The 12,416-nt window shown below is 35.7% G+C and overlaps 1 protein-coding gene across 2 annotated transcripts in view; it reads left to right on the forward strand.

The window, feature by feature from the left end:
• The window catches only part of LRBA (LPS responsive beige-like anchor protein), a 402,048-nt gene that overhangs the window by 385,668 nt on the left and 3,964 nt on the right, over positions 1-12,416 (forward strand). For both annotated transcript variants that reach the window (XM_039391039.1, XM_039391040.1), the window contains 2 exons: positions 5,303-5,404; positions 6,608-6,822. In XM_039391039.1, coding sequence (XP_039246973.1) covers positions 5,303-5,404; positions 6,608-6,822 — 317 coding nt within the window. The remainder of the gene's footprint in view (positions 1-5,302; positions 5,405-6,607; positions 6,823-12,416) is intronic.

Raw genomic sequence — 12,416 nt, forward strand, 5'->3', positions numbered from 1 at the left:
TTATTGTGTTTATTTTTGGAACACAGTGAACCTCTTTTCGTGACACAACGTGTATGTAAAATCTTTCATTAGTACTGAACAAATGTGAGTCACTTGTTGCACAGTGTGACTGTGGGAAGTACATTAACCCTCTCTGTGTTACATTGGCTGAAACAAACTCTGCAGGATAAATCTAGTATATTTTAACCTTACTGAACAAACATATCAGCACTATAGCACTTCCTGTGTTTTACATGTTTTGATTTTGCTTCAGGATAGAATGATACGTTTTTCAAAGATATTCCTTTTTCAGAAAATACATAGTTGAAGTATTTTTTGCAAAACCAAAACTTGCATCTAGGCATAAGGTTGTACTTTTTGGGGTAAAATAAGTCTGAACAGATGGGAAGTAGTTTGAAGGAATAAAGAGGAAATGCTGATGGAGTGTCATGTGAAGAACCAGACAACAATGAAGTTCCTATATAATATGAAAATATTACATTGTTACATAAAAATGCATATTTACAAAGGAAAGCTTATTCAAACTGAAGTTTTAAGAATATTTCAGTAATATGGTATGGTATCACTTGAGTAAGATCTCAGTCCATCAGATAACTTTCTGTGCCAGTGAAGTGGGGTTCTAACCAGTTGGTTGTTATTTAAATGTTGTCTGTTTGTGATCTGTAAATAATATTAATACACAGACTTTATATAATATTGAACAGTTATTGTTTTGTAATTAAACTCTGAAATTTGCTATATAATCCATATAGAAGCCTAGTAGCAAATTGGTTTTCTTGATTTACTTACATTTTGCTGAAAACACTTTTGTAGGTACATTTGTACTTCTCAGGTTTATTTCAAAGCTTTTATTGTTTTCCTCAATTTTTATCATTGGAAGCAACTACAAAATTGGGAAAATTTAAAAATTAATTTTAGAAAACTTCTCTTACATGTGTAATTTGTTTTGGTTAATACATCATTCTGAGAAAATAATCACTTACTTTTGCAAGAAGAAGGTAAAAAGATAGATTAACTGATGCTTCATTTACTTTGGATTTTATATTGACATAAAATCACATAATTAATTTGCCGTTTAAAATGTTCCACAGCCTCTGCAGTCATAGAATAGTAATTTAGAAATGGCTGCTTGGCTCTCTTTGACTTTTCATAATTAACTGTCTTCTCAGTATAAAACGTAAAAAGGAGCAGAGCCAAATATTTTATATTTTAATGTGTTGCAGAATATTATCTCTCTCATAAACAGTAGGAAGAGTATCTTGTATTTAACTGTGAGGTAAGTTTACCAGTCAGTCTTAGTTTGATTTCTTTCTAGGGGGATATCTTTTTTTTCAAATGAGTTCTTGCATTTGTCTCAGCTCTTACAGCTTAGTGCTGAAAATAAAGAAAGCGGACATTTTAGGAATTTATGGATGGATTTCACGTGTCATGATCCTGCTTTGTATTGTAGCATCACCGAAGCTGGAAAAGAATAGCAGAGAGAGACCCAGCAATACAAACCAATTTCTTGTTATCCAGTAAGGCGTATCTTCTTCTGGATGTCATTAAACTAGAAAAAAGTTTTGACTTTGCTGTAATCCCACTGTTCCTTTTTTAACGTAGTTTCCAAACGCCTAACATTTTTTCACTGATATATCACTGTAGGCTGACATGATATCATGTGCTCTTCTTTTATCTTCTGAAGCTTGAATTTCATGATTTAAAATGTGCTTTAGTCACTTAAGTAAGGGTGATATTTTATGTTATTTTCTGTGGGAAAACAGCTTTGCAGAAATTATTTATTGGAATGTAGGAGAGTTCTTTTGAAATAATCTGAGTGGTTGCTGCAAAGGCAAAATACTCTGCCCATTACTGGAAAACAACTTTACATACACACTTAAATAAATCATTGACAATGTTTGTTACAATGTGAATGTGGCATTAAGAATCTTACAGCATTCAACTTCAAGTAGCAACCCAGTGATGGTATAGACTAAGGATATTATTATATCCTGTGCTTAGAAAAGAACATCTGTAAAACTATTGTGTCTTGGTTATTAGTGCTAGGATTTGAACTATCTTTAATTTCATTTGACTTGTTCATCTTCCTTAAGGATCTCCATAAAGATTCACTGAGTATTCTTTTCAGTTCTTAGTTAGGGTTTGCATCAGTGGTCGTAAACCTGCTTAGTGGACAAAGACTCCTTTCCCTTTGAAGTCACTTCCCCAGCTTTTCAAAGGGTCTGCAAGTCGGTTCCCCGAAAACAATTTAGAAAAGTTTGAAGTGGTGCCCCTTAAACCAGCAACAAAATAAAATTTTCTCTTTGCATTATTGAAAACCATGACAATCTTCTGAAGCAATAACAGTTTAAAAGCTTTTAAAGAAATCTGTTCTGCTCTATGACCAGCTTTTAAGTTGACCCCATTATTTGGAAAATCAGAGGCTTGGAAACCCCTAAATACTTGACATTCTTATCAAAGGAGTCAGCCTGACTTTTCACAAGATTCCTCTTTTACAGTATCTATTCAGGTCCTAAGTTCTTCAAAGTTACTATTCAGATTTCTTCCTTTTTTGTTTGTTTGTTTTAATTAAAGTGTTTCTTTAGTACAAATATAGGTCAGTAAACGATTGATACAATTTATGAAATACTGATCCTGCCACCTGTAGATTTATACTCTCTTATGTTTGAAGTCAAGTCCAAATTCTGAAAAGACTGTGAGTGTTACTTAGGTAATTTTAATTTCTGTGAACTGTGATAAATATATATACTCAGTTTCTACTTCTTGTTTTAAGAATCTTTTCTCCTACATTTTAAGTGTGTAGTTACTGGCAGCTTCACGCAGGTAAAGCTTATAATGATGTAGTTGCTGTAAGCAATAAGTTTACTTTGAGGATTTTGTTTATCTGTCCTTCCTAATAATTCATTCAGACATTGCTTCTCATAAGTCCTTCTAGCTCCAACATCTTACATTCATTACCTCCACTGCAACGTTGTATATTTAAAACTTCTCTGACTTCAAACGTTTAATGTGTAGTGTATAATTAGATTAATTCCTTGCTGGTCTGTGTGAGTATGTGTTAATGTAATTTCTGAAAGCAAAATAAAGCAATAAAACCAGAATTCTAAAATTTTGCTTACATAGGCAGCTCATTTAAAAGAAACCAAACTAACAAGACCTTTAAATACACGAAGCTGCCTCCTTTTATGGCTTGGGGACAGCAGGGAGAAAGAATTGAATCAGCAACATTAAATTGTTACTAGATAGGAAGACTGTTATGGTTGCTGTTACCTTTCCCCCTAAAACTGCAAATTTGTGGCTTGGCTACGTAGTGTTCATTTGTGAATCATCCAAGGTGCCTGCCCCATGTTTGGGGGAGGAAAGTTCAATAGAGCAAGTTTGCTCTAAAAGGTTTGTGATTGTTTGTAGGATCAGCCACCTGAGAAGTACCTAAAGGTCATTAAGTCTACCCTTATGCTTCTAATTTGTTGGGAGTTTTTCCTTTGCTCGTGAACTGTCTGCCATACTTCCTGGGTTTGAGTGTGCTTTTTCAAACATTATACAAAACAAAAGCAATAGCTTTTAATGATAATTTATTAAGAGATTAGGAACAATCCAGCAAGTTGCTCCAAAGCATTTTCAGATTTAAAATGGTGATAACTTCCATGCCTATGTGTGTATATATATGCACACATACATATTTAGTGTCCATGTCTATCTCTAAGAAGAAATAGATTTATTTTCTTTTCAAGATTTTGTATTGTGAATATAAATTATAGATTATAATAGTAACTACAGAATAAATTAAATTTTAAAAGGTCAAAATCCTTGATTTGAGACTCTGCTGTAGATTATGAGCTTTACTAAAAACCTATTTGAATGTGGCAGCTACACAGGCATTTTGGGAGGTGATGTAAATGGTCTGACTAAAAATGTAAAATATGGAGAGTAAACTAAGCTTTTATTTATGCAAGCCCAGACACTTCTTTTCCAGAGGAGTCTCTCGCTGTACACATGCAGAGTCTGAGTATCTACCAACTTAAATATAGCTCAGTAATTTCTAAGAACACCCAGTATCACTATTGCTAACACTCTTATGGCTCTACATGGACAGACTAATGACATTATGCTGGGTTTATCTTTTGAAAAGTTGAAACCCCAAATGTAATTTGAATGACGCTACCTTAGTAACCAGTGGAGTCACTTGGTCCTATTATTACTCTGTCTCTTTGCAAAACCATCCCCTGCTTTTCAAGTAAAAAAATGTTTGATTTCACCACTGCTTTATTGCCTTGTTGGTATCTCACATATCATCATTTCTCGTGAAGTGGAATTATTCCCTGCTGCTTAAAAACTCATCTAAACCTTTTTGAAACTACATGATAATATTGCCCAAGATACATTCATTAGAGTTTAAATACTTTGTAGAATGCTATGAATGAGCTAATTATATGGTAACACAAAAATAACATTTTTATTTCCATGAAATGGTAGCACTCTTGAAGACGGCAGTGAATAATCTGTGAGCAGAGTTATAAAACTATTTAAAAAGCTTTATAGCATTTGCTTACCCTTTCTGTGTCCCTTGACCCGGAGAGTGATTTTTTTTTCCTTTAAACGTGCGAGTTGTACAATTTCTTGTTTCTTATTGTATTCATATACGTTTGATCACAAAGAGAATCTAAAAATATTACAGTTGAATTTGTTCTTGTTGCAGGCAAATGTCTAATAGGAGCAGGGGTAATTTAACGTCGGGTTTGGGTGTTTTGTTTTTGCAAACTCATCAGAAATTCATACTGGCTGTGATCCTCCACATCTTGCAAAGGAGTAGACTTCAGGCTGATGTTTCAGCACTGTTATTAGGTTAAAATAAGATCAGTCATTGTATGTTTTACTTCATCTTTGGGCACTGAAGGTGTCTTCTCTCCATACCTGTCATAGTCACATTTGCATTTACTTATGCCTATTATAGGAAAAGTTAGTAGTTGACTTAGACCTTTCCCTCTAGAAAATATAAATAGAGGGGGAAGCAAAAGGAGGGGAAAACACAAATATATGTGCTCCAGCTTTGGTTAGTTTTACTACACACCTGACTTTTCTATTAATATGTGCTAGTAAATGTGCAGGCTGAAGTCCTGTAGTGCACTGCTGCTGTTCTATACAGATAGTGCAGAACTACCATATGCAAACAGGGAGCATTGAAATGATTTGTAAGGAACATGAACTCAAAGAGCAAGGAAACAGAGATGCTTCAGTGATTGAAAGCAGTGATTTTGGAAATAGATTGTAACCAGGGATTGCTTTTATTGTTTTTTCATTGAAGGTGATTTTGCAACTCCTCGAGCTGTTTTGACAGGACATGACTATGAGATCACCTGTGCTGCCATTTGTGCTGAGCTTGGCCTGGTAATAAGTGGTTCAAAAGGTAAGGTATCTGTTGTCATTTCTTTCTGTTCATGAAGCTATAACCTTAATGCAAAAAGGAGTAGAGCCTTTGGTAGCAGAATTTATGAAATTTATGGTGGTTTTATTTCTAACCTTTTTTTAGTTGCTGTGGAACTTGAAACCTCTTTTTAAACATGTTAAAACAGAGAATTATTCAGACATTTATAAGAAGAGGCAACCACATCAGTTTCCCTACTGATTGCTATTTGTGTTTGTTTATCCAGTGTGTAATTGCATGTAGCATGCAGATGGATACGGCTCTTGATGGCCAGGATGGTGAAGTGTGTCTGTTATGGATAACTTCTTAAAAAGGGAAGCAAAAATTAGTTTCAGGAGAAAGAGAATGTGCTGGATTGTTTGTTTGATGAAGGGTATATATACACTGCTAGTAATTCTGTTCAGGCTCTTTGAGCTTGGCTGCAAAGCCTGTAATGTGCCCCATTTGTGTTCTCAAAGACCTGCTTTTGGCAGGCAAATTATAAAGAATGGTGTGGATTCCATAGATAGTCTTTATAATTTTCATATTTGCTGGCCACAATTATTTCTAAACCATAAATTTCTTGGAATTAGGATCTTTCTGCTTTAGTATTTCCAAAGTACCAACACTGAGGCATTTTTTCAGAGTTGGGTATACTCACCGTCTGCACCTGTGTGTGTTTCTGTTTTATGTATGTGAACTTGTTGTGTGGCTTTTGTACAGTTCAGGTATTTGTCAAAATATTTTAAAAAGCAAATATTTAGTGGATCACATATGAATTAAAATCTTAATATGTGAATATACACTTTTAGAATACCTACATATGTAAATTGATTCCACTTAGCTCTGTGTGTCTTTGTGTTTTGAAAATCTCATTTTAAGATTTTAGTACATTTAATTTTGTGCACTCAAAATTAACTATGACTAGTTTTAAAAGAAAATCCACACAAGAAAATCTGTTAGGTTTCTAACTGGTTTTGATAGGTGCTCTAAAATACCTTAATACAAAGTCTTTAAGGGATAAGCTGTTCATCTTACCCTCTGGCACCCTTAAAGTCATAGGCAATCCATTTAAACATGGTAAAAACCATTATATTGTATTATAGTAGTGATTATTTAAGTAGAAGTCATTACTTATTATTTGATATATGAGGTCTTTATGTGAGCATGTAAATCAATAACTAGAATTTTATTCTGTCTCATTAGAAGGACCATGTCTCATACATTCTATGAATGGAGATCTACTGAGGACGTTAGAAGGTCCTGAAAGATTACAAGGTCCTGAAAACTGCCTGAGACCAAAACTTATTCAAGCTTCAAGAGAAGGCCACTGTGTCATATATTATGAAAATGGCCTCTTCTGTGTGTTCAGTGTGAACGGGAGACTGCAAGCCACCATGGAAACAGAGGACAAGATAAGGGTGAGTGTCCTCAAATATGTGCTAAGGACTGTCAGTTCCAGTATCAGGAAAAGCTATCCATGTTGGAGCTGTGTGGAGACTCTTTTCTATAGCCAGACTGTAAATACATGGCATTACAGCAGTATTCTGAAAAAAATTAAGGGGGCCATATGCTCCTAATAGCATTAGGAGGATTTTTACAGTTTTAATTGTAAAATAACTCTGTTCATAAAGTAAGGAATACCGTGTAGGCATTTCCTTGAACTGAAGAATACAAACATTACTAATTGCTGACCAGGAGGGGCTGGGCTGTGTCTTTACTTTTGAGTCTGAAGGCAGGAGGCCATTGGACAGGCTGTTTTGGATGTTAGCTTTACCTTTTTTTGGCATCTCTGGCTACATTCCCTCATCTTAGTTCAGATAGCATGTGTTGTGCTGAGCTTCAGGAAGTTTATAGGCATATGTCTATATTTCAACTCCTTAGCCCTTTGGCATTTGCTGGACAGGCAGCTAAGTTCCACATCTTTAGCTGCAAGAGACATGGAGCAAGTCCAAAACTATGCAGGAGGCATTTTAAGTTTATGGTTTTATGAAAATTATTTTATACTACAAAATGCAGGTCTCTTGACAGTTCCTATGAAATAGTACCTATGAAGCAGAGCAGAAGCTGCCAGCTATACTACAGTGAAGCAGAAATGTCAAAAGAATACTTTCCTTGAATTAAAAATATTCCTGCTTCTTCCTTGAATGAGAAGTAAGGGAAAGGGAAAGAAAAAGAATGAACAAGTATTACCAAATCTGCTAGAAAGGCAGCAGAGGCATGAAACAAGATCATATTTCTGGGTCAGCGTTCAGGCTGCCTGAGTTAGAGTTATGGTCTCTGTGCCAGTAGTCGTGGTCTGAGAGGCACAGAATCACAGAAGGATTGAGGTTGGAAGGGACCTCTAAAGATTGTATCATCCAGCCCTCCTCCTCAAGCATGTCCAGGTGGCTTCTGAGTGTCTCCAGGGATGGAGAGATTCTACAGCCTCTCTGGGCAACCAAGCCAGTGCTCAGTCATCCTCACAGTAAAGAAGTGTTTTCTATATAAAAACTGTTTAAAAATTTAACATCAGCAAGAGGAGACTTTTGTTCCAAGCACATAGCAGTACTACACCTCCAAGCTGACTTTCATAATCTGATGGAAGATGCCAGGAACTCAACTGCTGGGATTTCCAGTGTTCTCTTGAGTTGAAAACTCTCAAAAGTTTTTCCTTTATTTGGATTACATATTTCAGGAAGAAAATGCCTCTTTGCCCTTGTGTTTACAGCATTATTGATATTCTTTCAGCTGTTGTGCAAAATTAAGCATTTTTAAATTTGCATCAGTTCTTTTCTTGACTCTATCCATGCTAATTCTTAAGATGGAAGAATGTGTCAATGTATTTGAAAGAATTTTGATCTTCATTATTTCCATTTTATAATTTACATGGAACAGTGAATGCTTTTTCAGCACTGAAGTTTCCAGTGTAATTCAGTATATTCCAGTTAAAATCTTCTAAAAGTCTGTCATGCTCCGTTAATCCAGTATTCCTGTGTTTTCAAAGTGTCAGATATGTTGGTGGTGGAATATGCAGAAATAACTCTCTGCTAGGTCTCTTTTCCATAGTGAGAGTGCAGTCTGCAGGGGTGAGAGGGCATTCCATCTTTGCATGCTGTGGCAGCCTCAAGTGCAGATTTGAGGCTGGGGAAATGAAGTAGGAATGTGTATATTTCTGTCCCAAGACATTTTTCCAAATTAATGTAGATTTTTGCATCTGTTCTCTGAAATTGTACCTTTGGCTGTCCTTGTACAAATGCTATTGAGGTTTTCAGCCTACCCTTCATCCCAGTTCTTGCCATAAAGCAAGAACATATCACAGTGTTTTCTCTTTTTACATTAATAATGTTGATAATCTGTCACTTTCAGTTGTGATTATGTTGTCAGCTAGGCCAGCAAATCTGTAAAATATCTAGAACTCCCTTGCCGGCTAAAACAATTTCTGTAGTGTTTCAGTCAGTACCCACAGCTTTAGGAATGTTGCTAGAGGCGGTGGAAGTTCTGCTCTCTGTGGGCCAGAATTACGTTTGTACAGGGTTTGGGGTTTTATTTTGTTTTGTTTTGTTTTCTTTCTCTCCCAGTGGTCCCAGCTGAGCTTTACGCTTAAACAACCTACAGCGTCTTTCCCAGTGCTTCTGCACTATATCATCTTAGAAGGCGAGTGGCAACTGCATGATTAAAGTGGGGCATTTAAAATGAATAGCACCTACCCATGGGCTGTGCCGACAAACACTTTTCCTTGGCTTTTGCTTGAGGAGGATGGAAAAGGGAAGGAAAAGGTCATAAGTGTTGAATCTGTAATGTAACATTCACAGTTTCTGTTTCCCTCTGTCATTATGGGCCAGTATTTCAGAACGTTATTGGCGAAACTAGCAGTTTTCAGTAGTGATGTTTGGATCAACATTCTGATTTTCCTTCTTGTATTCTTGGGCTAGAAAACTGCTAGAAAAATTTCAGATGCTCTGGGGAAATTCAGGGTCTAATCAATGCCTTCCACCTGTTTTTGTTTTAAATACTGTATTGCTCGGCGGAGCTTAGGCATATCACAGTACATCTACCATGTAGTGTTTAGATATCTTAATGAATAACTTAACTCTAAATAGTCTGCTTGTTGTGAGAAGCAAAGTTATTTTACCCTAAGCAAAGGCTGTATGCTGTTTCACCCAGAGGAACCAATTTATTTTCCTTTCATGAGTCTGTTTTGAAATGTGGAAGTGCCCACAAGACTCCTGCTGCTGTAAGCCAGGGCTGTCACAGTGTCAGCTCTGCCTTTTTACAAAGCACTGCCTTTCAAAAACCCGAAACGTTAAAAGGGATTTGTGCAAAGTTTTGAGACTTTCCAAGGAAATACAAGTCAGAAATGCAGCTTTTAGAACGTTGCTGAAATTGTGCGCTTTGGGGATTATTTGAGAGTCTGAAGCTCGTGTTGTGAGAAAGATTAGTTGCAGAGTTGTTCCAGTTTCATAGCTAGTAGAATTGTAGATAAACTACGCTGGGGAAAAGCAGAACAGTAAAATTGATTCATGTCATCTTCTATACCAGTTGGAGTACTTGGGAGTAAAAGCATCCTTTTGTTTGTTAAATCTTGGAGGGCATATCATGAAACTGAAATGTTGACAGGGTGACCTTTTTCTTCCATTCATTCATTCCTTCCTTCATTCATATATATGTGTGCATATATATATATAGGCAAGTGGCTGAGAAATTTATTAATAGACAATAAAACTAAATAAATCAACATCTTGTCCTCCTGACAAGCCAATGACTTAGTAAAATTGCATAGGTATTAGTAAGGGTTCAAAGCCTATACTTTATATAATCAAAAGATCACAAACCCCATTGCATCTTGCAGGTAGTGGAAGAGTTAAAAGATTAATGGCTTTAATTTGCCTTTTAATATAGCATTTCTTCGGTAAAAGCCTCAAGTATAAAATTCAAGTGAACCATGACCATAAGGTTAATGGATTTTCATCAGCTGAATTTTATAAGTGTAGCAAATAATTATTTGTCACGGTCTTCATTGCAATTTGAAAATACCCTTAGGAGACTGCCATTGCTATAGAGAAGAAAACCACCCCATATTGATTTTTGCTTCTAATGAATAATCTCTTTCATAATTATGTGTGGTATGTTAGATCTCATGATCTACATGCAAGTTCTACATAGTTTTCACAGTCATATCAGTTTGTTTTCTACGTCTTTCTTACTGAGTTACTCTACTTTTCTAAGATGGCCTCTAAATTAGTGTTTTCAGGCTCCTTGAGTCTGTGCTCTGGGAGGTGCTTCCCATGTTTTTGTAGGCTGATAAAAACAATCACAGAAGCAATTTATGGTTGGAACATTTGTTTCTTGGGGGAGAGAAGCTTCAGCTCAGCATACTCAACTCTAGCCTTGGTTAGTATTTAGTTTTTCATACTTAGAAAAATATGCTTTATTGTGTCCAAATTTACATGTGTGTCTTGTCATCGTAATTCAAAACACAGCTGGAATAGTTTTATCATCCTTTTTTTTTTCTGTTCAGTGTTGTATTTTGTTTACAGTATGCGTTTGTATTTCAATTAGATTCCTTTTAAAGTTACTGTGTGAAATAAAATTCTAGCAATGTGATTCATTCTGATTACTTGGGAGTTGTTGCAGTAAACACTCAAAATTTATAACATAATATAGAAACTCTATCTTAATCTAAGTGTTGCACATCATATAATTCTGAAAGAATGTATTTGGCATCATAGTAATAGAGTACAGCAATACAAAAATACAGATGTGCAATATGTCTGACTTCAGTTATTGCTGTTCATGGAGCAGTATCTTACACACACTGTATATTTTGGTTTCTAGGCTTGTCAGCAGTCTGTATAAACACTTCAATGTTGCATGAACGTAATGTCTTTGTGTTTTAGCTTCTCTCATTTTTTTGTGGGGCAGGCACTATAAATTATGTATGTTAAAAAAACCCCAAACCTTCCTTTTCCTGAGGAATTTAAAATCACAGTATGTAGCAGGTTTTTGCATATGGCAAAACTGTAGAAGCAGAGACTGCAAGTGCTAGAATACTTGCAGACTTCAGCAGAGAGAGATGTTTGCAAGGTCCTATCTTCAGTTCTTTCTACTGTTTCCTAAATTTAAATCTTTGAGCTGGAATTTTGCTTATGCACTATCATCTTGAGGCAATTTCCTTGCCTTCCAGTGACAATGTTTTAGTTAAAGTGGATCAGCCTGTTTGTAGAACGTGTGTATTTGGAATTTAAAAGCCGTTGCTCTGAATATCCTCTATTCTTACATCATTCTATTGAAAAGTTGCGTCAGGGAGCTGAAATTTATCATGAATAAGTTATGGTATGAAGAGTGTGTATTTTGTTGAAAGGCTACCCACATTTATTTTTATGTATCGTGATTTTTCCAAGAAGAAATACCAAAATAGATTGAAGACTCCTGTTTCAAGAAATTTCACTCTGAAACCCAAAGATACCCCATCTTTCTCCATGATCCGGATCCCAAATAAAGATTTCAAGTGTAGATTTGCCATCAGTCCCCATGATGCATACAAAATCAGGGTATAAGCCATAGAATTTGTCATAGGCAGTTTCAGGATGGATGACGAAAGGAAACACCGTGTCTCTTAAGAGAGGTGGGATCACTATTTTATTAATCCAGAGCAGGAATCTAAAAATGCTGGTCTAAATTAATTCTACTGATTTGTATAACATTTTGGTTCCCTTCAGCAGTCAGCCTCTGCTAGGATAGTATTAAGACCCTTGGGGGAATGCCAGTGCTGCTGGGTCTTGTAAATCTAGCTAATTAGAAGAGTAAATTTCTTTAGCTGACCTGATATTAGATCTTTGGAATATGGAGTAAATCACAGGTCAGGTAGAACTCAGCTAGTGACATCTAATGTATTAAAGAGATTTGTGCATAATAACTGGGTAAATAACTGCTGGGTAAAATAATATAACAATAATATTGCTTCCCAAAAGCTTGTATTGATATGATGTTGTATTGGATCTTCAGCTGTCAATATGAAACCTTTTATTGAAAG

This window comes from Pipra filicauda, unplaced genomic scaffold, assembly GCF_003945595.2.
Source record: "Pipra filicauda isolate LSUMZ 115617 unplaced genomic scaffold, ASM394559v2 scaffold8_size5757611_pilon, whole genome shotgun sequence".
NCBI lineage: Eukaryota > Metazoa > Chordata > Aves > Passeriformes > Pipridae > Pipra > Pipra filicauda.